General features: G+C 40.1%; 1 protein-coding gene across 1 annotated transcript in view; it reads right to left on the reverse strand.

Moving 5' to 3' along the window:
* Nucleotides 1-26,554, reverse strand: part of clstn1 (calsyntenin 1) — a 33,425-nt gene that overhangs the window by 5,496 nt on the left and 1,375 nt on the right. Inside the window, exons 2-12 of the mRNA XM_034537388.1 lie at nucleotides 13,759-13,881; nucleotides 9,745-9,940; nucleotides 9,027-9,235; nucleotides 8,176-8,325; nucleotides 7,738-7,923; nucleotides 7,361-7,609; nucleotides 5,315-5,436; nucleotides 4,799-4,961; nucleotides 3,300-3,457; nucleotides 2,475-2,623; nucleotides 927-1,171 (exon numbers count right to left, since the gene is read on the reverse strand). Of these exons, the coding sequence (XP_034393279.1) occupies nucleotides 927-1,171; nucleotides 2,475-2,623; nucleotides 3,300-3,457; nucleotides 4,799-4,961; nucleotides 5,315-5,436; nucleotides 7,361-7,609; nucleotides 7,738-7,923; nucleotides 8,176-8,325; nucleotides 9,027-9,235; nucleotides 9,745-9,940; nucleotides 13,759-13,881 (1,950 nt within the window). The remainder of the gene's footprint in view (nucleotides 1-926; nucleotides 1,172-2,474; nucleotides 2,624-3,299; nucleotides 3,458-4,798; nucleotides 4,962-5,314; nucleotides 5,437-7,360; nucleotides 7,610-7,737; nucleotides 7,924-8,175; nucleotides 8,326-9,026; nucleotides 9,236-9,744; nucleotides 9,941-13,758; nucleotides 13,882-26,554) is intronic.

Below are 26,554 nucleotides of genomic sequence, written 5' to 3' on the forward strand. Positions count from 1 at the left end.
CCTTTTGACTCAGTGGAAGCTGCTACTAGGTGCTTCTTAAACATCTGCCGTGACATCTCGTTTGTTGGTTGTGGAAGGTGGGGCAGGGTAATGCAGGTAATAGCTACAGAAATCTGTAAGCCGCTTTGTCCCATATGGCCTGCTGTTCACCACAGGACACTGCATCTCCCGGTATGTGTGTCAGGTCTATTGTCTCTCCATGTCTTAGCTTATACATAAGACAGCTCACACAACAGATGGTTGGCTGGTCACGGCCCCTCCCAGAAAGTAGTAAACAACTTATCTCTTTTGTCCCTCCCTCTCACTCTGTCCAATTCCTTTGGCCTCCAGGCATAATATTCACCATCACCTGCTACTACACATCTACACCGCCATCAACTGTACATCCACATTCAGTGTCTAAGGTAATTCAAACCAAGGCAACGGATAGGGTATCACTGTGTATTGCACTGCCTTAGATAGATAGATACTTTATTAATCCCGCCAGGGGAAATGTTTATACATAGAAGTAAAGCAACATTAAATATAACTGCCCAATATATACAAACATTAGAATAATATTAAATTAACTAACAAAACAATAGTGCAAAGATGTAATTAAACAAACAAACAAACAAACAGTGTAACGGTGCTATAGTTGAGTGATTGATTAAGTTGGAAGTTGAAGTTTATATTATATATATATATATAGATATAGATATATATAGATATAGATATATATAGAGAGATATATATATATATATATCTCTATATATATAGTTTCAAAGTAGAAATTCAGTGTATAAAACTCTGATTGTTGAACGAACAAGGCAATCAATCCCCTGAAAATGGGTTCCCTATATCTACAAATTCCCAAATTCCCAATAACATAATAACAATAACATTATCTGGGGTTATCGGAGGGGACATATTTGCATTTCTCTCACCCGTAGGGTCATCATCAGCTCCCTCTGCCGCTTCATACTCAGTGTCGGCCTCCACTTCGCGGGTGATGGTGCTCACAATGCGAAGTTCGGGGAAAAGCGTCACACCTTCCTGGCTCTCGAATTCGGCAGCGCTGCGGGCAAAGTGGTCGATGCCACTCAGGCTGATCTTGGGCTCTTCAGGCTGCAGCACCATCACATAACCTTCGGCATCTGGCACTATTACGCAGGACTCCTCGTTGAAGCATCTAGGGGAAGATTTAGGTTTGAATGCCTGGGAACTTGGATGTATTATCATAGTTTGATTGAGTTGCTGGTTCTCTCTCTGCTTTTAAAGACAAAGGGGGCATTTTGAATGTGCCGGCCTCCATAATCTAATATATGTCCAGTTCCGGCGGGGTGATGGGGAAAGAGAAGATACTGAAATCGACTCTTACAGTTTCAGAACAAATGTGACAAATGAAAGTGAATACATTCAAGCCACCAGGGGCCAGATGCATAAAACCGTGTCGATTCACGACTGCCTATATGCACAAAGACAGAAATATGCATACACATTATTTTTGTCCGATTTATAATTCCACACTGACACCCAATTCTGTTTATAAATGTAATCATTGTGGAACCGGGTGCACATGCACAAGCTTCATTTACACACCCACAGTTAGCCATAAATGGTTGTAGAAACACCCTTAAACGCATATTGATATTTGAGGCAGAACCACCACAATTTGGACCTGTCGATGACAATTTCAGCAAAGAAAGTTAGATGTCCGTCTCATTGTCACAGCGGGAGCAGTGCAGCGGTCATTATTCATGGCGGCAGCTATTTGTAGCATCCATACCACGACTTCATCACGTTTCTGCAAACTATCATTGCGGTGAATTCTTAATAATCAGTATTATTAAAAGGTCAGAAGGGCGATCAATGACTCATTCATAGCGCTCATAGTAAAACAGACTTCACAATTCAGGATTAAATCAAACATCATTTGTGAGATGATGTGAAGTAGAACTCTATTCGGGAGTAATGTGTGTTGTTGCTGTCGTATGTGTTCCAACTGGTCGGATGTGTAGTACTAAGAAATACTATGACCTTTTCCAGGATGAAAAAAACATAAAAACATGATCATATTCTTCGTTTATATTTGTATATATACTGTATAATGGTGTGGAGAAAAATCGTACAAGTTAAAAATATGTAATTTTTCGTTTCACTGTGAGTGTGACTCCACGTACAAATGTCTTATTACAGTGTCTTCATTTATTTAGATAATTTCTCAGTCCACCCAATAAAACTAAATTTGTATGTAAATATGTGCATATGCTAATAAGAAGCAATGCTAAACTGGTAAACTAACCTCAAGTCGATCTTCAAGTGCATTTAGCAGAAACCTTAAATATGAATACATTCTTTTCATACATCATCTGTACATGTTTTGTTATTCACATTTCAGTCTCTGTTTCCTTCAAACATCTGGCTGCTGCTGCTGACAGATGAGGTGACACCAGATAATAACTGGTGAAGTATTTTTGGTTTCTGCTACTTACTTGACGGTGGTGGAGATGCGGAGGTGCCTGATGCCAGGGGTCGGGAACTGGCGGGAGTTCAAGTAGGAGATGTGCTGCATGACCTTGTCGAAGGCATCAATGTCGTCGCCCTCCACGGTCAGAGAGGATTGGTTGGGGTTGAACTCCACCTGGGAGAAGAAGTCAAGGGGACAGATTGTGTGATTTGAGGCATGATTGTCTAATGCCACACTCACCCAAAACTGTGTGAAAACAGTGTGTGTTGTCAAGCTGAAACTAAGCAAATAACACGTGAAAAGCAAAAGATGCTAACATGTGTCACACACAAAGCACTCACACACACAACATTCCTCATAGTCCAGGGGATCCTGTAAATATTAACCGTATAGCTGAAATGGTACATGTCTCTCTGATAACCCATTTAATTCACACAATTATTTATTTCACGGCACTGTTTTCAACCTTGTAATAGGGAGCCTCCCGAGGGGTTGCAAGATGAATCTGAGGGGTTGCAGGATGATAGATAAGATATAAACATAAATCATTGTTTTAGATTTTTCTCTTGTCTCTGCTTTTTCTATTGTAAAATGATGGATATTCCAACCTCCGCAGGCCTCGACAAACTGTTCAGATCACTCTTTGATTGAACTAATCACAATCCACACACAGATGCAACCTGTGGAAGGAGTTCAGAGTACACCGTTTTGCTTCCCCTACCAGGATCACAAGCCTAACATGTTTACAACCACTGAGTTAAACCATTTTCTTGATGCACACATATACTCCGTCTAGCCTGACTGAGGTTGAGTGTGTTTCGTGTCTCTAAAACACTGTTGTTCTCCTCACCTTGACAGCTGAAGCCACCTCCTCAGGCAGCTGCACGTCCAGTCCTTCCTTGCAGGTGTACAAACAGTCAATCACCTTCTTGTTCTCCAGCTTGCCAGAGCGGATCATCAGCCCCGCCAGGTTCCCTCGGAAAAACTGAGCCATTCTAGCATTTCCACCTGGGTACATCAGGATAGTGAAGAGGAGAGGAAAACAGTAACAAACAAACAGCAGTAGTTACTCAAGTGTACATCCACCGACTTCATTCAAGCATGCTGTCTCAATGTGCAAAGCTGGCGTGAATGGCATTCATGCAAGTTAGTATGGGTGCCCTTACGAGGCCTGAGGCCCAGTGAGGGAGACGGGAGAATGACGGATGAGCGTACACACGCCTTATGCATGCAACATCTGCATTAAGAGGGTGAACCACTGCCTTACTGTAGAAAAAAAATATATAACAAAATAACAAATATGTGAAATGAGTCCTCTTTAGTCACCTTATTTTCTTTTAATAATGGAAGGACTGCCACATGTAAAAATACAGAGTATTTCTGTATTTCTGTGAGGTGCATCAATCCTGCCAAATAAGAGGGGAACACAACTTCTGTGTCTTCCCCATGAACCATAATGAGTATAAGTCTGCGCCACTGCAGAGTCAGAGACAAACTTGGACCTCCACGTCTCAAGGTCACACTGTCATCCAGGGATGTGTGTGTGTGTGTGCTGCTGTAGCCCTGTTATCTGATATGGAGGAGTATATTTTTCTGGCCCAAAGGTCATCTTCTGAAAGAAGACCCCGCAGGACCAGAATGCTGCAGCTAGGTCAGATTTTTGTGCTATTATATAAATGTCTATTTCTGCTCAGGTGTATCAGGTTGTGGTGAAAAACTGGCTGCTGCAGTGAGAAGAGTGTATAAATAGAGAATGGAGACAACCAAACCAAAAAATTATGCAGGCAGCATTAAAAATCACACTCATCCAGACTGCATCATGCTCCAAACGCTTATGAAAAACAAATCTTTCCGCATATACAATGGGTAAGAATAATTTAAGTCGGAATGGTATGACGATGCATTTAGCTTGGCGGGACATTGTGGACACATGGACATATTTGAGGAGTAAGGGAAAGATTTGAGCAACCTGAGGTGGGCTCAGAGACTGACTCAGTGTCATTGTCATGTCCTGAGTTGTCTGTAAAGGACAGAAACAAGAGAGCAAGGAGAGACAGGGAGGAAGGTTGAGGATCTGTAGTTGAGATTCAGATGCTAAATAGGTACACCATGGTTCATCATTTAATAACCTAACAAAGAGTTAATAAAATAACATGCAAATATATAATAGTTATAATCATATAAAATGACATTATCAGGTTGCATTAAATCATCTTTTAGCCACCAGTTAGCTAAATGTTAACAGAAACCATTTGTAAAAGAGATTCATGTCTTTCTCTACAATGTATTTGTGCTTCAGTCTTATCTTAACATAAGTGTATATTAATGTATTCTGTCACCGCAGTTTACCTTGCCAGCAGGCACCAATGGTGAGCTGCGATTCGATCTTGGTGGAGTGCAGTGGGTAGTCCTCTGTAACCAGGAAGGGCTCAAATGTAGTGCCATCCACAAACAGAGACACCGTGGGGAACTCCACATTCAGCACATAGTGGTGCCACTCTTTGTCACACGCCTGTGAAGAACACAACAGAGGGGATGTTAAAGCTGTAATTGGCCCCGTAAGAGTTACATAATGCATTGTACCCAACTTTATTCTTGGTTAATTATCATGTGTTACATTACATTTAATTTAGTTGACGCTTTTATCCAAAGCAACTTACAATCATGTTACATTCATACACACAGCTACAGGGAGCAATTCAGGGTTAACTGTCTTGCTCAAGGACACATCAACTAGGGCGGGGATTGAACCGCCATCCCCCTGATTGAAAAAGGGACCTGCTAACCACTGACCCACAGTTGCTGTTACACAGGCCATCATGCTCCAAACCCTATAAACAAAGTTTGGTATTAGAAGCAACTGACCTGGTCGAGTTTCCAGTGAAACTCGGCTGGTTTGTAGTTCTCTGCCTCTGATGGGTCCTGGCGCAGGAGGAGGATCAGCCGGCAGTTGTGAACGTACAGCGAGTAGTGGTGTCTGTTCATCTCTGCAGTGGAAAATATGAGAGGGAAGGTCAAGATATGAAATGGTAGCTCTAGAATATACATGCAAATGTGTAAATATTTAAAGAATGGATGCTCCAACTGACAAATACAAGACTGAAAAGAAGACATAGTAGTATTAGTTTTTGTTAAACTCAGCAGCTGACTCTCTTATAGAGGCAATGAGAAGCAAAAACAACACAATAACAAAAAATATTGTGTAGCCTATGGTATTAGTATTATATTTAACTAACACCGAAGAGGGCAATAAATGACGAGTAAACAGTGAAAGTTGTAAACACAATCCTTTATCTATGTGCCTAATTTGAATTTTTCATTATCAGCCCACGACAATTTTGTAACATACAAACATGCCCTTAATAAGTTTTCAGTGGCCGAACAGTTCCCCAACCAATTCCTACTATTGACAAATGTACTATTTTCTAAACTGGAAGTGCAATCATAGATCATCTTCTTGGAGGAAGCTGTCAAAAACAAAAACATGTTTAATCTTTGTACTAAATGGCTACTGGCTGTTGAGCCTTGAACAGATTCAAAGATGTACAATACTGTTCCCAATATATAGAGGCTTAGTCTATTACAATATGTATCCAACCTCTGTCATATGATGTCAAATGATATAATTAGAGAGCATCAGGTTACACTGCAGGTCTATGAAATTTAAATGAAATGAGACGTTATCAACCATTAACAGTCCTAAAAAGCTGTGTCTTCCCCTCATTTGATTAAGATAATCTCATCAACAACAGACCCCCTCTTAGGAAGAAGCACAGTATCATGTTTCAGAATAGGGCCTAATTGTAATTGTAAATGAAAGTGTATTGATGTCCATACTAAGGGACAGCCATGAGTCTACTCACATCCCGGCATCGAGTGAAACATAACACAAAGCAGATTTAATTTAATCAATTGCTCAATCAACAAAGTCCATTTTAATAAAGAAAAACCCAACAGATTAATTTGATAGTTAACATAATTGTTTTACTGCATTTCTGGTAACATTGGTGGTCCAATATCTAATGTTCATGCTTCACAGTTTTAGTGTATAAAATGCAGTTTTAGTATTAAGAAGTGAATGTGAGACATTAATGTTTCTGTGAAACAGATGCTGCGCTGAATGGAGGCCATGAATGGTGGTGAGATCACGGGTATGGGAGCTTCCTGTTCAGGGCACAGCCGTTCTGATGTAATCCTTCTTATATAAGCAGTCGAACAGAAGCTGATGAACTGCCTCTCACTGAACATGGCACAGACTTTACAGTCAATAAGATCGAGAAGACCACACACAAAATGTACAGCTAGTGACAGAAATGAAAAGACTCTGTCAGACACGCAGGTTTTAACAGTAGACACCAGCTATTTGAATGTACATTTCTTAGATTCAGGTCCTAACAATAGTTAATGCTTGTTTGGTACTAGTTTTACGTATTGTTTAGAGCTGCTTTAATGTGGTTGTGCCATTAATGTTAAATGGTCCAATCAGCCATTTTTGACTGTAGAAATAACAGGTAAATTCACATACAAGTTCAGATTTGGACTTTCCATTGAAAAATAAAAACAATGCCAGTTAGTTAGTTTCTGAACTGTACAGGCCTTTTGTTTACCAGATTTTCACAAATATTACTCCGGTAAACAACCCGCCAGACACATTAAAATGAACTAAAATAGCTTTGAGTTCATGTGCTTGTCATGCAGTGATAGTCTTTGCATTAGAAGACCTGACAATCAATACAGGACTGATTCACGTTCATATCTGTATTATGGTGGGTTATTATTATTTCGATCACAAATTAGGCTTTTAATTATGTATGTTATTTTGACTTTTTACAGTTGACAACCTGCAAACCAATATCAGCTCATAAAACAAATAAACAAATATTCAAACTGGAGCTTCTCGAGGGACATTACCTGTCTTGTCAGAGTTGCACAGAATGGTCTCCTTCTCATGGGCCCCGGGGCCATGTCTCATCCACACAGAGAGGGTGAAGGGCTCCTTCAGGCTGGTGCTCACAAGGCCATCAGGGACCTTGATGGCCTGAGTGCCATTGAACTCAAACACCTGGTCGCTGTCATGCCCGTTATCAGTGGGCAGACCTACCGTCCAGTTTGCAGAGCTGCTGGGTGCTGGCAGAAGCTCCACGGTGCCGGAGCTGGCTCCTAGAAAACAATCATAGTGTGCAAAGGCAAATATTTAAAGCACTTGGATTTCCTAACATATTATTGGATAACATATATCCAATGATTCAATACCGACTATAACCATTTCCAGTGTAGCAGTGACTTACCACACAGCTTGTGCAGAGACTTCTCAGAGTAGGTATCACGGTCGCAGCCCTTGCCAATATGGTTGGTTTCCAGGTCAATGATGGCGCGGATAGACGTGATTGGCTCATCGCAGGTCTCCAAGTGCATGCTGGGGAAAAGAGCTAGGCTACCTGTGCCAGGCTCGTATTCAATCCTCTTATTGAAGCCTGAAAGACAAAGCCAGAGGTCGGGAAGAATGGAAAGATGTCCTTCAACATAGCACCGATAACATGTGAGCAGTCAATACTGAGGCAATAGTAATTACTCTTTAGGAAGTACTTCAGTTTTTTCATAAACACGATAAAAGCCCTTGCAGCTTAAATAACCTTTTTGACAATGGCAGCCTGTGTGCACCACTTTTGTTCAACACACAGACACACCTAAACCGAGCTACAGTGAGCAGAGGAGAGCTTTGATACCTTGCCAGCTGGGTTTGCAGGTGGGCTTGACGCTTATCTTGACCAGAACGTCTTCTGAGGCACGGTTCTTTCCACAGTCGTAGGCCGTCACAGTCAGCTTGTACATGCGCTCTTTGCCGTAGCTCAGCTTCTCTGTGTTCTTAACGAAGCCTGAGGGAAGCAGGGACAAAGGAGAGAGTGCCAGGGAAACTCTTTGTTTAATTTCAAAGCTGCAGCTGTGCTCGGAAACGTATCAAAAACGTTTGAGCTAAACACTGTACGCTATTTTCCAATATTTTAAAAAGCTGCACAATAGATATCTTTGCTAAAAGGTCCCAAAGTGATTAAATGTCCAGCTGAACTAAAAGCACAATATATGAATTGACATATCTTTAGGGCCACATGGTGTTATGTTGACTTGCATCTTTTACCTTAAGCTGCTATATTGAGAGTTTTTTACCAAGCTAATGTGTAGCCTGATTAGCATGCAGGAGATTCAAAGAAAGTGAAGGAATTTGTTTTACTGAGATCAGATCTGATCTCAGGTTCTTTCTTTCCCCCACCTCAAACACTAATTCAATGTCACAGTTGAGCACCTTCACACTGATTGTTCTCTTCCTATTATCACCTGTCTGTATTTCCATTTCCAGCCGGGGCGCCACTTTGGTATCTAAAGAAATAACCCTGTGGTCTGAAATGAATGTCCAACTCGGGTGACATTTCAAGGAGACCATCATCGCTTCACGAAGCAACAAGCTGCCTTGAATGTTAAATGACAGTCTTGCGTTTACACAGATCAATATGGTGTGCGTCAATAAAATGGTGTCTCTAAGGCATGCACTGACACAAGACTGCTAGTTGTAGGCTCTTACCGTCTTTGTCAATGGTAAAGGGCACATCAGGAGTGACGATCTCGTAGTTGCAGATTTGGCTGAACTGGAAAGAGCAGTCAGCGTCCACTGCCTCCACCTTCAGGATGCTGTCATATTTCTTTCCCTCGATAACGGTGGCTTTGTAGGACTTCTCCTTGAACACTGGTGAATACTCATTGATGTCGTTTACCTGGATGTGGACAGTGGCCCTGAAATGGACATGCTTGAGTTAGGACTGTCAGCTGGAGATGTTGAAGACATACTTACTTAAAAAGTAACCAAAGAAAAATATGATATTGTCACACTTCATGGTCCACTGATGTTCACAGTAATATCAGTAGCAACAGGTGACTCATTAATTTAATCAATTTTGTTTATCCTGCATCATCAGTGCTTCATGGACACACTGGGTGAAATGTTGGTGACTGAAAGCAAGTCAAGCGTTGCAATCGTTACTATCCTACTATCCACACAGTTGGTCTCTGTTTGTTTTGTTCGATGTGAAAGCAGAGTTCATATGAACTACATCTAATGGGTTAGGTGTGAAAGCCCATAGATATGAGAGAGCTGTTCTTTTTTTTCTTCTTTTTCCTGTGTTGTCACTATATGAACAGAAAACCTTTTTTTAATTTCTTTTACAGAACTGACTGCACTCTGATTGTTCAGTCAAACTAAACCTGGGACACAGAGGACAACTTGAGGTTAAAGGTTGACTCACTTGTGGGATTTCTTCATGTTGGCGCCATCGGGACCCTCTCCACAGTCGTAGGCTTGGATGGTGAAGGTGTGCTCCTTCTGCAGCTCGCAGTCCAGCTTCTCCTTGGCTCGGATGACCCCCTCGCCAGTGGACTTGTCGAGGACCACTGCCTCGAACGGGACATTCTGCCCGTGGATCCTGAAGCCGCAAATCTCACCTGAACACGTCAAGAGCCAAAAGAGATTTTGCTCACAATAACTGATGACAGGTGTAGAAAATTATTGCTTAAATGAAAAAAAATGTTAACAAAGAAACCATAAATTCACGCAAAAAAAAAAAGAAAAGAAAAAAGATCAGCCACAGATTTTGGGTGCCAGGGAGTTGTAGATTGGGATGGGTGGTGTCTGTGGAGGAAGCCCAAAAGCACTGTCATATGGGTAAGTACTTGGGGGGGAGTTGGAAGAGGGTGTGGGACATTTAGTATCAGAGAAGACGGAGTGTCTTTTCCAAGCCACTTGAAAACATTGCATTCAGTCATGCAGGCAGAAACTGAAAAGATATGAACAGGCATTTCACAGGGGTTCTTAGGATATTAGAAATCAAATTCATGAAACCAAGCCCAAAATGTAGGTACATAGAAAACAGTATTTGAAGTGACGATCATTTATCTCTGTAACGAATAAAAAAGATACAGGCTATTGTATGATAGAAACAATAATTAACATAATAAAAATACAAAATGAAGATTTATAAAATAGCACTGTAATAAGCACCAATTCAGTCATCAAAACCCGAAAAGGTCAGTGAAAGAAAAAAAAACCTCAGCCAACACCACCGAAAATACGTTTTCTTAACCAAAGAAAGTCGGCCTGTGTAATTTCGCCTCTCACCCAAAACTACTGTAAAATGAATCAAATAAAAGGAAATCATAGAAGAACTTTAACAGTATAAAAAAATAAATACTGGATGAGAACTGGGGTTAGAAATATCAACTTGCTTGACATCCACATTAAATGACAACTGCAGCCATGCTACTGGTGGATTAGTGGTGGAGAATTAACTCAAGAGATCCACTGAGGCAAACAACAGAAACTTTGTAGCAGAGAGAGTTTGCATTAGTTAACAATCTCAGCAGCTTTCAGTTGAAGACTTTAATGTCAGAAAAGTCCACAGGAGTCACTGTACCTGCATAGATTTGATAGGTCACAGAGAGGCACCACAACAATGGATGATTATCCTCTTTAAATACCAATTATGGTGTCAATTTCTTCTGCAATCTATGTGTATAGGTTGTGAAATCAATTTGTGTCCTTTGAGATTATACTTTATTATTAAATGTGTCAAAAATGGGCTTTTCCATTTATATTTTGTTTAATTGAAATAAAGAATTGGACTGGACAAAATGGCAGCAAAGTGACTGAAAACTCCTGTTTTAAAGTAGCTTTCTGTTTCCTGGTGACAGCTGAAAAACTGTTAGGGCCTGCAAACTGCAATGGATGTCTCATGCACAGATATTTCTAAGTAAAGTCAGCCCCACATCACAATTTTCATCCAGCTGTTTGTTGGGAGTCCAAAAAATTGAGGGTGAGAAAAACATAAAATCGAGAAAACCAAATGGGGAGATTACGGAGCATGTGTGGAGTTTCTGTATAAAAGTGTGGATGCTGTTTTTGCGTTAGTGGGTTAATAGTAACAACTAAGCCAAGGCAGAAGAAAGAGCCCAAGATCACCTTCTTCAGTGAGGGTCACCTCAAAACTCTCTACAAGGAAGGGAGAGAAGATACACCCAGATCAGTTAAAAGATAAGTTAGAATCTCAGAGAAAACACAGAGGACAGGAAGGAAGCACAAGCTTACACAATCACCAACAGAATATGTATAAGGTTCCTCACAAGTAAAACTTAATCTGCCAGTTGAAAGAAAGAAAGAAAGGATTAAAACATTTATGACGAGCCTCTTGTGTCAAAGTGTTTGCCGTTTTATTAATGCCGCAGCTATTCTAGTGAAAAGTGAAATCTCAGTTGTAAATATCAGCATAACACTGCAATAAATACTGACAAATATTAGAAAACTAGTGGATAAATTGTTTAAGTCAATCTGAAATCTGTTTTAATTAATAAGATACGAAGCAACTTCATCGTACAATCTTCCAAACGATGAAGTGTATGAAGTCCATTTTGTTTCTTCGCTGTCTGTTTTAAAGCCCCATCAGGGCCTCCAGTGAGTTGGTCCTGGTCATTTAGTTTTCACCTCGTAAACAATTAGAAATGGATTTCACATTAGGGACTGCTGTTCAGGGCCAGTCAGCAGTGGGAGTTGTGGACCTCCGTGCTCAGCACAGCTCTAATGACCAGCTCACAACAGGCTTCAGGAATTCCTCAGCTCCTCACCGGTCACACCGGTCTCTTGGCTCAGCTTGGGTCGGCCATCAGTGATTGTTACGCATTGACTGTACAGGCTTGGCCTGCAGTGGTCGTTTAACCGCCGGCACGAAATACACACAGTGAATTATCATATGAAAATGTTAACTGGCCAATAGATCAATATGTTGTATGTTTGCTGGCGGATGCCAGCAAACATACAACATATTGATCTATTGGAACTGTGTTGCTTCAAGCTCATTTTCACGTTACCTGGTAGTAGTCCCACAGGAGATCCTCAATAATGCTAAATATTCATATAATCTGACACGAGAGCCTGACATTGGGCTTCTTTGGCCTGTGGGTCAGCTTTAAAGTGAACCTTGTTTGTTGGCACGGGTGGACCTACTAGAAGAAGGCTGGCACGACAAAGCTGGTCACTCCTGCTGACACGTGAAGCCAGATTGCTCGCTCTGTCTCAAGAGAGCTAGTTCACAGGGCTACACGGCCTATTCGCAAAGCCCCGCTTATCGAAAAACAGAGTCCCAGCTGAAAGAAATGGGAGCACCGAGCTGTGTATTCAACACTAATTTACTGTGAAAGGAGACCAGCATCATGCAGAGAATGGGCGTACTATTCAACTCCCTGTCCTTCAGAAATTGCTAAAGCTATCCACCTTAAAAGGCCGATCAGCTCTTGAAAACAATCCGATTTCACGTAACTTTGTGAAGATATTCCATGCGGAATCCTCTTGGTTGGGCAAGTGGAGGTTAAAGACTTACTTGCCGGATCAGAGAAGGAATCAGAGATTTTTTTAAAATTAAGTGGAGTGAGAGCGCGAGAGTGTGAAGAGAGACACTGTGATGTGAAATTGGTGGAAATTCATTTCCAGTGCTCAGAAGCTGTCCTGGTGTGATTAAAAACCCAGATCAAACGTTGCCGTGGTACATAAAGCACACTAAACTGTGCTGAAAAACATGAAAGTATGAGACTATTTTGATCTGATATCAAAAGCGTCAATCTGGAGGATATGGTAGCCAGCTGTATGTCAGTACAGGCCATAATCCACTACCAGGTGTGCATTTAATGACTATTCAACAATTATTTATATATATATATATGTTTTATATAACACTTTATAATAACTGCAAGCCATGAAGCATTATAAACAGTAAACACTTTATAAATGATGGATTCACCATTTGTAAATGAAGTATTATATAATGCTTCATAGCGTGCAATGACTCGATCATTTATAATGTGTGGAACAATGCTTTATAAAAGGATGAATTAAGTGTTTACTCATACTTAACTAATGCTTCAAGCATGCAGTTATTATAAAGTGTTACCAACAATTGTTATATAAAACAAGTTATTCTCTCATTCACTATTGAGTTAATATTTGACTTGTACAAACATTTAATCACAAATATAAACTATAGAAAGAATGCAATAGAAGCATTATGCTCAGGCTAGATTTGAGGTTGCACTTCTACGATATGCTGGTAAAATGTAAAGTGGCGCTTTCGGGTTTGTTTTACATGTAACATAATCTCAACGCTTTAATGGTACAGAGCAATTGGCATGTTTTTCTTTTTTATAAATTGTATAATGAGTTATTCCAGGCGAGTAAAGGAATAGCAGCAGCAGCAGCATCAATAAACCTCCTCTCTCACCTGCGTAGCGTAGAGGAGCATCCTTGTCCAGTGCAATCAGAGGAGGGTCCAGAAGTACTTTGTCATCGTTTTCCGTTACGATCCCGTGGTATGTCGTCTCGATCCACGGTTTGTGCTTATTGACTGAGAAACAGAGAGAGGAAAAGTCAGTGTATATTCAAAACGTCTAAACAGATAATATAGCCCGGCAAATTTTCTCTCACCGGAATTCACGTTTATTTCTTTTAATAATCAGATTTCATCCGCGTTTTCTCAAGTTGCTACTTTGACTTTTACCTTTCTTCCCAATGCAGCAGCTGGAGTACATTTTTAATGACGGTTTGGAGGCTTTGAATATATATTTTCATTACACACAATGACGGGATCGCCCACAACAGGAACGGGCAAGCATGAGCCAAGCTGTGTAGCATTTGGTGGAGTGAAAGTCTGCTGTTCTTGACCCGCCATTGCACATCATTCTCCATCCAATGCGCTAATGTTATACCTTTGGATTGATCTAAACTGTACACAAATTCTAAGCCACAGACGATACCACAATCCATATCAGTTATTGACTTTTGACAGGGGCATCTCATGAATGATAAAAGCCCCTGGCTGTGACTTTTTGGCAACTTTGCGGAGCAGCAGTGGGGCTCTGTACAGCAGGAAGAGCTGCTGTGAGTGACATATTTGGGCTGGTTTAGAAAACAGTGTTGACGCACGGGAGAAGCAGCTCTCTTACAGCCAATATGTCCTCACTCCAGACCAAGAGGGAGAGGATGGCCTTCCTCTGCTACTGATCTGCAAAGGTGACGCTAACTCTGGCTGACAGCTCACTGTGGGTGATAGAAACACTGGACTGGGCACACTCTTTGACTGTATTTGGGAATGATCATTTTAGTACAGCCACAATATCATATTGAGCCTATTCAAACTTTTGAAAATGTTGAATCTTGAATTGAAAATGCAATTTTCTCAAATAAAAAAGGTGTTTTTGAAGTTACTGAATGTAGGGAATCTAGAGCGTGGTTAAGTCATGTGTTCTCTTTATAACGTGCTGCCTCTCTCATCTCACCTAAAGCCCACTCCACTTATTTAGAAGGTCATTCTTTATGTAAACAATGAGATACATTCAATGTGGCCACGTCAAGCACTAAAGCTAATCTATGCTAACAATGAACTGCGGTGATAGTGTAAACATAAACAAGGATTCATCAACCAGAGCACAATGGATATTTACCCCAAATGTAATATAGGAAAATGTTCTGTTTTATTATAATTCATCGGGAGTAACAGTGATCAATTTAAACTATTAAGCATTATAATTTGCCAGTGGTTAAACACAAGCTTTCTTTTTTCCACCAAATGTATTTAAGTTGTCAGAAGTATGAAAGCACACATGATGAGAGCTCCGGCTGTGGGAAATAAAGCACTACTGGAATTTTTCTAGAGCGTTTCTGAGAAAATATGTTTAAAAAGCTGCAGTAAAGCTGCAAGAGCAACTGATGGCTGATATCCTGATAAATGTTCTGTGTGAATAAGACTGACACAAATATATGACTTTTAGCATTTAAGTTAATCGTCATGTAAACGCCTGGTGAGCATTTTCTCCTCTTATGTTTTCCACTGCAGGACACGGTTGCACTTCTGAGCTTAGAAAATAAAAAATCCTAATTTTTGTTATTATTCACCTAAGCACAAAACACATTTACATGTATTCATGCCTCAGCTGGGGGATAATTCAATATGATAATGTATCGTCTTTCAATGGAATCATATCGTTAAGAAATCATATATCAAAATATTGTGATACAAAATTACATTGTCTTGTAATTAATTAATAAAAGCACAATTCTTCTCATGGGAATATCCCAGTGTAGCTTAATCAAACTATTGCCGTTAATCTACATGTATAGGCTGCTGCCCATGCTGCAGTGACACAGCTGGTGTTTTATTTTACTACATGCTTTCTTTGCCGGGTCTGTTGATTGTACTTTAGGAATATGGGAAGCATAATGTAATACTACATTACAATATCCCTATTTAAGATTTCTGTGGGAGCATATTTCATTTTGTCCTGCATTAAACAATGGCATAGTCCACAGTTTGTCAACATCTAATTAACTATAAAATAAAAATGGTCAATTTGATTGATTGGAGGAAAATGTATTGCTGAGATAAATCGACTGATTGGTAAAACAGTTGATAGATTAATTGATAGTAAATAAGTTGTTACTGTTGCTTTAATTATCACTGTGTACTAGTGGTGTAACGGGCCTTTTGATCCATGATCCGTACGAATCCCACCTCACAGATTAATTACACAGTTTGACGCTAACCGCCACTATTCAGTCAAATATGCGATCACGATAACATCGGCATTTATGCTTTTCTAGTCTCCGATCTCTGGAAATGTTACATCGGTTACATTATGATGCGTTCAGGCTCTGTTCAGGGAAAACGAGTAATGAGTGAAGGTAAATTACAACGTTATCATGTGTTCAAATGTAATCTCAGAAAATATAGATTTGATCAGAAAGTTGAATAAATCCAGTTGTTTGAAGGAAATGTTTTCACAGCAACATAAATAGATATCAGAGATGAATTATGACCGGTTTACATGAGCTCTAAGCAGCTTATGATACATCATTAAAACTACAAATGGCAAGATTTGTTTTAAATCAATAGAAATACAATCTTTTATTTCCTTATCATTTGAATTGTATGTTTTTATGAATAAAGAAACACCATAAATTACTATAACATAGTAAAAGTATAGTATTTCAAATGTGTTACAGTTTACTGACTTCGTAAAGGTTGAAATAACTTTTAGGACGTTGGCAAAAATTTAAAATACTCAGGCGCCTTGTAGACCAACCAAACAACAAAGGGATCTGTATCTGCCAATATGGATAATCAATGATCGGCGGCTCACACAGATCTCTAAAAGTTATATTTGCTCCCTTATTTCTTTTGTGCTGATTCAATCCATGACTCTGGTCCGTGTTATGATCTGAACTGTGAGTTTTATGATCCGTTGCTCTACCGTGTACATATTACATGTGGCAAAGTCATGAATTTCTTATTTTGACATTTTTAACTCATTTAAACTGAAGCACATCCTCCAGCCCACATTTATCCAAAAGCTTGCAAACAATGAAACACTCTAGTAGAACATTCATCTCAACAAGCAACATTACTTAAAAAGATGCATAACTGTGTCTCTGATGCAAAATGCTCGTGCCATTCAAGCATTTGCTGATGCTGCCAAACTAAAATGTTGTTGGCACCTATGCGCTCATAATCCTTCCAGAACTGTGCATGTGGCCAGTATTCATATGTGTCATTCAAATTATATGTGTGTGTTTTAAAACCAATATTCAAAAGTCTCTTTTGGCCAATTTTGACTGCCAATGGCCTGTAATGTAGTACATTGTGTTGCACGATGCAACATAACATTAAATGGGCTGCAACCTAAATAATTGCATTATCTTACAATTCTTAGTTTTTTTTCAAAAACATGGCTGAAATGTATATTGCTTATCTAGGAAATATATAATGTACTAAATGTAGTGAGAACTTAAGTGTCTTTGGTTAAATGTTGTGGTATTGATGAAGCCCAATAAATCAACATTGCCGAGCGTCTTGTGACCTGCCGGACGACGACAATAATCTGCTTCAGCCTCCACAGAGTCACAGTAACTGTTCGTGGTTACATGTGGGCCTCACATTTGCCACATTTGAGTAGCTCTCAGCCTTGAGCACCGAGGTGCACTGAACCAGGACCAGCCCTGAATGGTACAATATCAAGCTCCAGCTGGTTTATGCAAAACATTTCAGCCTAATCCTGACCAGTAACCATAATACTAGCCAAGAAGGCTGTCTGCCTGTGTAGTTAAATACAATTTCCCTTCATTGGAAAAGCACCATGTCCATTTGTAGAGCATTTATCTGCATCTTGACTGAGGAGCAAGGACGTAGAAAAAGAGTTTTACTCTAGGAAGTGCATTTTATCCACTGTAAACAAGAAAATGCCTGCTGTCGGAGGTCAAACTAAACTTTAATCAAGAGAGTTGTATGCTGTACAGATTGTAAAGCCCTTTGAGACAAATTGTGCTTTGTAATAGCAGAACACGTGACACAGATAGGTGTCGACAAATTCAAAAGCAAACTGCATCAGTGTCGTAAATCCCCGTTAAAATCAAAGCCCCTTTCACGCACACAAACATTCAAGAAATGAAATCTAAAGCACGATTTTATTTAAAGCGTGAAATTCTAACATACATTGTGTGAAATTGCCAACAAGGCCTTTTTGACAAGATAGCTTCATCACCCCCCTGCAAACCTGCAGTGAATGGGAAGAACATTTGTTCTGCTGTGAAAATGTGACACAAAGATATTACGTACTACCAAGAAGATAAGATTTCTATGATTATATAAGAGAGACTCTGTATTGTTAGGGAGAGACTAGTGTTGTTTTTTTCCGGAGTGGAGGCTTTATAAGTTAAGATGGAATGAGTGCTGCAGCACTGAGGATGTTTAGCGTGGAAGACTGCCATTTTCTTAATTTAACTTAATTAGAAACCCAATTCATCTCATACAATGTATACTTACGACTGGCCCAATTATAACTTGCAGACTCAGCCCTTCACTCACATAAAAGCAGATAATTCAAGAGGAATCTCTCTTCAAACTGATCCTCAACATGCTGCAGAGGATCTTTGAGGAACGTTAAGTGGATGTGCGTCTTATCCACTGTAAATGTACAAAATGTCTTAATAATTATGATACAGATGTGCTTCACATAATCTATCCATGTTGTTGCTTAATGTATAAAATGTCACAACATATTTGCAAATACTCATAAACTCCCAGAGCCCACGGTGACGTCTTCAAACTACTTACTACTTGTTATTGTTTGTTCAAAAGCCCAAAGCAAATCCTAAAGTGTAAGACTTTGGAAACACAGAATGGGTGTTTTCAATTAATCATAAAGGACTTGAATAAATAATCAATTATCAAAAATGTTGCAGATTGATTTTCTTTCGATCAACTAATTAATTGTTTCAGTTAATATTACCATTAATGTTGAATGGCAAAAGAGACCATAGTCCTCAACCCTCACAACACTGCGAGTCAATGTTACGCCAAGAAAAAGGGTGAAGCCTGCTTCATAACCAAAGACAAGAAGAGCACAACGATTCAGTGAGACTCTGCCACTAAAGATATAATGTCTGTATGATTGAATATAACTGCGGAAAAGAAACAAAGACAATAATATACAAGATGCCTTTCGAAACACACAGTAAGGATGGTACATCATTAGTTCCATTTAATGCCTGCAGACTGATTGGAGAACAGTACAGACCACACAACTAAGAAATACAGAAAAAGAGGGCTGGCTCCAAAGATTGTACATCATTGCACCCACATGCACACTTTGTGGGGTTCAGAAGTGACCTGCCGTCACATTAATATCACAGAGAAGCCATTGCTTGAGTATAAATATTAGATAAGTTAGCATATAAATACACAGCTATAATGGGCTGATGTTTGCCTCTTGCTAAATAATCCATATTAACCCTGTAGTGAACCACGTCTACAACCAAAATATTATTTATCTCACAAATCCAACAGAAAATGAACTCTACTTTATACTGTATCCAGTACAAGTCAGATTATATTTCAAGTAAAACAATGGAAGAAGCCTTTGAGAAATTAATGAGTTGTCAGAAGTTGCATACATATCATATCAAGCTGTTACAGTACGAGCACAGATGGCCGGTTACTGGACCCACTTACCGCCCCACATTCGACAACACGGTACCTAGTGTGCAATCCTGTTACACAGCAGATATAGCCAATGGCACTTAATCCTATAATGGGATGTATCTACTTCATTCACAGACAAGGTCGAGCCACAAGCAAACAAAGTGACTGAGGCTGCCAAATGTGTATCATGCATGTCTAATGAGAGCTTGACACAATGATATGAGCAAAGGTGTCCTGCCAACACCGGCAAATCGACTCTTAAGATGTCATAATGATGAACAGAGGGAGCACTCAGGGGAACAAGAACTTTTTGGAGAGAGAGAGAGAGAGAGTAGGCTTGAAACACGGCTGATATCTCACACAAGTGGACAAGGATAAAGTACGAGGTGAGACTGTGTGTGCCAAGCTTTGCCGAGCCAAGCCATCTACTGATCAGCTCTTTGTCTAGGTCACCTGAACTGTGCACTCTTTTGCACCAACGTGCACATTTAAATAGGCCAATAAGGCTTTCAAATAAATTGGTCCTTCAAATGATGCATGCTGTGGTGCAATGGATCATAAAACAAAGATCAGGCCAAAGAAAAAAAGGGAGCACATCTAACTTTTAGAGATTACTGATCACTTTTTTTTTTTTGCTACTAATTGTCAATCATTGATGATCCATATTGACAGATACAGATCCCTTTGTTGTTTGATTATAGTAGCTGGTCTACCAGATTCCATCCATCCCCCCCAAAAAACTTCAAACCACTCTGAAGTCAGTGTAAACCATCAACACTTCTAAATGTAATCCTTTTATTTTGTTCTAGTCATCTATTGTGGGTTTTTTCTTCCTCATAAAAACACAATTTAAATGATTAGGAAATAAAATATTGTATTTTTATGGATCAAAACAAATCTTGGCCTTTAGCGATGCCGCCAACCTTACTAGCTCTTGTCAATTTAAAGACAGGTTGGTTGTTTACAATGAAACATTCTCAGATCCCACCACCAATGCTTTCACATGAAACAGATTGGTTTCTTTAAAATATACAGGATGAACTAATAGGATAAAAGTAAGCACGCTTTGTTGCAAGTTTATTAGGTACACTCTGTTCAAACTAACACAGTCTACACAACAATACAACAGGCCTGCGATACATCCTGCGTTCATGGAGGTCATAATGTTTTTGTTGAAGCCGTTATTCACCTTTAGTTTGTGGTGCTGTTGAAATGTATTGCATTACACACAAAGGTGTTGCTGTTAGTTAATGACCAATGAACATTATTATTAGCTGCGTTTAGTTTGGAGTGGGTTTGTATGTTGTATCTCAATGGGTATGGTTTAAATAAAGTATGAACAAAATACTTTTTTTTACTGCAGAAATAACATTGCAATGCTAATAGGGCTAATAGCCTGTAGCTATCCCCACTTCAACCAAACACAGACACAGGAGACTTCTTTTACATTAAATAATTTGTTGTCCATTGTCATATAGCACAGCCACTGATTTTCCCCACAGGACAACAAATGGTCTTAAATTGTAAAGGTTCACGTCTCTTTGCATACAAACACTGCTCATCTGTGGAGTATCCCTTATATTAGGACTAAATATGTCAACAACACAACAATCAACAATATAAAAACTTTCATTGTGAAAACATTTTCTGTGAAGGCACATATTTAACAATGTGATGCCATCTCTGATTTATGTCATGAGCCACAAAGAAGGGGGTAACACTTTGACATGAAGACAAAGACAAAGGCCCTTTATAGCTGCCTTGCTCTTTTATTGAAGCCTAACCTTTACAGTTTGACCTATTAACCGTGATGAAACACTTCCTGCTGGAATGCTAGGGCCACAATAGGTCCTGCTAATCCTGAGATTCAACACGCCTCACACACTATCAGTTCACGTCACTGCTGTAATGTCTCTTCATGGAGGAAGAATTTAAAAAATCATACTGCCACCCCAATTCATGCAAACAGTGTCTGTATTAACCTCACTTCTGCCACTGGCTACTGGTCCCCAGGGAGAGCCAGAGAAATACACCACAGCACGCTAGATTGTAGCAGCATCACCGCAGCAGACGATCAGGCTGTAATTATCAGATGAAGCCTGATAATGCCTGGGAGCCTCTGAGGGCACGTTGTGTAATGATGATGGTGCAGCCAAGTGTCAGGCATGTGACGCGTTGCGGAGCTCTGCTTCATTGATTTAGCTCCATTTTACTTTTGATGTCTTCATCTTCTTCGATTACATGCAAATGTCAAGCTCTACTGCAGCACCTCAGTTACTGAGCAACTAAGTACAATAATAGTTCAAGTATCTATTTGCAACCATTGTATTATCCTGTCACTCACACGGTCATGTCCTCAGACATTTCAGATTACATTACGTTACATATTACTAAACTATACTGACCGCAAACAGTGTGAAAATGTCTGTGTGTTTACATAAATCACATACTGACCAGCTGCTGCAGGATGCTTTTACATTTAATTAAAAATACTGAATAACCAGTCTACACTCTGGTGCAAATGTTTGAATACCCAGTTTTAAGAATAATTTAAGATTATTAGCTAAACCTGCCAATTCATACCACAGTCTACAAGCGGAGGGGGCGGGCTGTCTTTTTATTGTTTGAGACTAAATCAAGCCTCTCTGTTGCCAGGATGTTTTTCATATTTGTCCCATTAGCTGCGGCAGTACACTGAGAGAAGGAGAAGGCAGCCTCTGTGCTCAGCTGTTAGACTTTAAAGTGTTTCCGAGGAGACGGCAAAAAAAAAAAGTGAATAGTTCAAACTGTGACGACAAAAATACATACGAATAAGCAAAATGCACCACTTACATCAACTATGCGAGTACTGATTTCTAACTATAAACAAACTGTGCTTGCCAGAAGGAGCTTCCAACAACAATCACAGGGCCCCTTCAGGACTTATTGATGTTCGACAGAAACATCAAGGGAGAACTGAAGTTGAAGGTATGAGGTGCATGCAAATCTCAGTCAAGCGATGGCTTTAATTATGCTGGTGAGTGGCTCTCTGAATGCCATGGACTGGGAATAATCAATGGACAATCTGCTCACAGTTTGAAACAGTGGGCACACTTCTCTGTTTGTCTTGCCTTAAAAGCTTCTCAGCTTGTTGACGCAAGCCACCTCCATCACAGACAGGGGACTGTTTCAGGGACCCTAAAAGGAAACCCAGACCTCAGGGGCCCTCACTCCACAAACACCCTGCTCACACAGGAGAGCCTCTCAGTTGGCCTGCCAGACAACAACATTTGTTTGTCCTCCACACCGTTTCAACCGCCCGACAGAGCGAACACACACTCTCGACGACCGTAGTGCTGCTCTGAAGAGGGGGTTGGGAGTCGCAGGGCCTCGAATGCAACTCAATCGCCTCTCTGTGTGGACGGCACAAAAGAGCCAGTGAGAGTGGAGAAGTGAGAGTGAGACGGCTTCAACTCTGCACAGGCAGTTGGGTGCAGCTGACCTGCGGCAGGTAATGTGCTCTTTGGTTACTCGTTTCCCATGGAGCCTGAATCTGAATGTGGACACGCCCAAATGTGAATAGCTCTGCAGCGCCAGTTTGTCCTCCTGGAAGCAACGGGACTAAAGGGAGGAGGTAACGCAACCAGATAAACTGCAGATGTGGCTTGAATTAAAACCTGTTTGCTCTGGTTTTTATTACACTCACACAAATACCAATAACAATGAGATGGCTATTACTTCAGTTACGCTATTTCATTTTTGACATTTCAAGTACGAGAAGGATATCTTTGCCATTGCAATTTGTGTTGATTTGGATGGTTTATTGAAATATCATCTCCACAAAATGGATCTTTTTTTCCCAGAATGGTGTTCTTTTCTTACTTCTTGCTTTGCACTTGAAGTTACAATGTATAACATCGGGACCAAGGACTAAAACTCGTTCTTAGTATCTCACAGAACTTCCCAGTCATCTGGCATAACTTAATATTCACAAGTGAATGACCCATTCTTGACAGTTCACTGACTCCATTCAGCCTGCGGAGGAACAAATGACAGGAAAGTCACAACCGACCCAAATTGAGTCCCGTATTCTCATGGCCTATCTTTCCAACACTAAGTGGCAAATTACCAAATCGAAATGCTTCACCAAGTTAGCACTTTCAGGGGATTATCTCATACACATTCTTGAGGGGCTGTAGTCGAACAGTGACCACATTGTTACATGCTTAGTCGAGATCCCGACCCCTGAAGTCTGAGCCTAAGAGCCCTTTGTTCTTCTCTGAATAAATACTGAAAAATGTAAGCGTTAACTTGCAGGAGCAGGGCTGATGTTTAGGGCAAGTAAACTGTTATTCAGGGCAAAACCAGGTAAAATGTTTGGCAATAGTTTTTAAACTACTCCACAGAAGCAGTATTCAAATTTAAATCCCAATTCAATAACAATGCAAAGCTCCTTCCTAATCTCGATAGAAACGTAACAGATTTCAATTAAAGGTGTAAAGGAAGGCCATGACCCAAAGAGAAAGTGATACAGTTTGACTGAAGGTAGTGCCTCCATAGGGCCTGTTAAAAAGCTCTATTGGGCACATACATCCTGTACCAAAAGGCGTATTGTTCCCTACGATCACCTGCATTGTGACAAATCTCAGAGAGATGGTCTCTCACATATCTCTCACATCTAATTTAACCATTTTAAAACATTCTCTGATATCTTTCTTTTTGTTCAGTTTTGTTAATAAAAGGTTTCATGATCCATTTTGTTTTACAATAATTGGCGGCTAATATCTTGTGGGCATATTTGACACCAACTGCCACAACTCTTGATAACATTGTGAAATAGCAACTACTTTTAATTCCTGCACATTTTGATGGCATTTTTATTAGTTTAACAGTTTATTAATGAAAGGCCATAACTCAGTGACAATGATTCAGCTGACTGGAGATGTTGCCATACTCACCCTTAAACAAAGCCCTAATTTTCCTGTACAGACTTTTAGGATTTGTTTGATCCTTTTTAGTTACATCTGTGTCCAACAACTTATGATGATTAAGCTATGAATCTTGAATTGACAAGTCACTGTGAAATACGTAGAGCAAATCACTAAACATCAACTGAAATGGGTCCTATCAAACAAACCCACCTAGGGGGGCACATCGGTGATGACAGCTGACATTTTCTTTTTTGTTTTACCAGCTGACAAAAGCCCTGACATGTCAAAGTTAAACATCTGAATCTGAACACACGTTCTGTCGTTAGCCATCATCCTGCTGATATGTAATGATGTTACTTCTAAGTAGAAAACCAGCCTGTAAACCGGCGCTGAATGATGGCCTACGACAGTGTTACAAGAGTCAAACAATGTGGTCATTGTCAACAGCGTGCATCCACATAGTTTCTGTTTCCCATAACATAACACGATGACTTACGTCGCACAGATTGTTGGGGGCTAAAAGATTTGGTGCCAACAAAATAGAAAATGTGAGCATATTTATTTCCCCTCAGGGTCAACTAGGCCCTGATGGCAGTACGTTTTGGTTTCTGGAACAGTGGATCCGTCCCCCTCAACAGACCTTTATTTTGGATAAGAGAGTTTCATAAACCAGTAACAAGGTTTCAACCAATATTGTTTTTTGAAGGCCGAGTGTGTGTGTGTGTGTGTGTGTGTGTGCGTGTGTGTGTGTGTGTGTGTGTGTGTGTGTGTGTGAAGCTGCTGCAACTGATGGCAACTTGTACGACTGGAAAAGCTTGTTAATGAGCTGAATGTATTAGTAAATGTATGAATTAGTTGATGAAATAATCATTCAGATAATTTTTCTGATAAAAACTACAAAGAACAGTATCGAGCCATTTTTGGTAAAAATACTAAAAATGCGTAAAATATTTTCCTGCATGACATATGCATTTATGTATGAGCACAACATAAACGGAATATTTAACGAGGTTCTGATCAGAGGAACCTCGGAGGTGTTCCAATATAAAAAGAAAAATATTGACCCGATACTCAAACCGTGACTGGCATGTAATTTTCAGCGGATCAATAGTAGGCTCCTCCAATGACTGCAAGACGAGGGAGAACACTTGCACCTGCCCTGTAATATGTACTTCTTCACTGCAATGTGAGAAGAACACATGTTAACTCATCCCCACAAAGCAGGGTGTCTAATTTGTTCAACTAGAATTACTTAATTCAATGATGAATGGGCCGAGAAACTTCCCAGCAGTCCGCTTTTCCTTTGTCTGGCTGTGTACACAGTGGAAGCTCGTGCATTTCAGCAGACCCAGCAGCTGCTCATTAAAGAAAAATAAATAATCACATTGGCCAGACCTATAAAAAACAAGTGTCCAAATCCACGATGGACAAGACGAGAAACTCCAGAAGGAAAAACATTAACGGCGGTGGACAACACTACAAAGGTCAAACTTGCCCTGCCACAGAAGATATGCGTTTACACCAGTTTCACACACACTGACATTTCCTTGCTGGCGGAGTCATGAATCATATAGTCTCTGTAATAGTTTTGATGTGGATCAAAAACTGATCCTTCAAGGTTGGTTGTCACGTCATCAACATCTCCTGCCCGCTGGTAAATTCACTGTTCTCTAGTGATACAATCAAATTCTTCAGGCATCTAAACTAGAGTGTTCAAGAACAAGAATGACAGAGATAAACCCCAGAGGGCTATGTTTCGTCATCGGCTATAAGGAGGGTGTTAGTAAAAAAAAAAAAGAACAACAACAACAAGCCATGAGCTGGACTGCAGGTGACAAGAAGTGGTGCACATATTAAGCGAGCGACCTTTGGTTAATAAAAGATAAGCCTCACCAACATGGTGAGTTCACAGGTCTCCTGTGCTGATAAGAACACAGGAAGTAAGCAGGTGCGCTTCACAAAAACACACTTGGCTACGACATAAGAAGCTAAATCCACACACTACCAGGACTAACTGCTGAAGGCCTTTTCCTTCAATGCAGTTACTGCCTTACAAATGGCAGCCTCCCAGAGATGTGCACCCTTCTATATACTCTAAATCCCTAAAAACGGGGTGTAACGTTAGACAGATGACA

This window comes from Cyclopterus lumpus, chromosome 7 (genome assembly GCF_009769545.1).
Source record: "Cyclopterus lumpus isolate fCycLum1 chromosome 7, fCycLum1.pri, whole genome shotgun sequence".
NCBI lineage: Eukaryota > Metazoa > Chordata > Actinopteri > Perciformes > Cyclopteridae > Cyclopterus > Cyclopterus lumpus.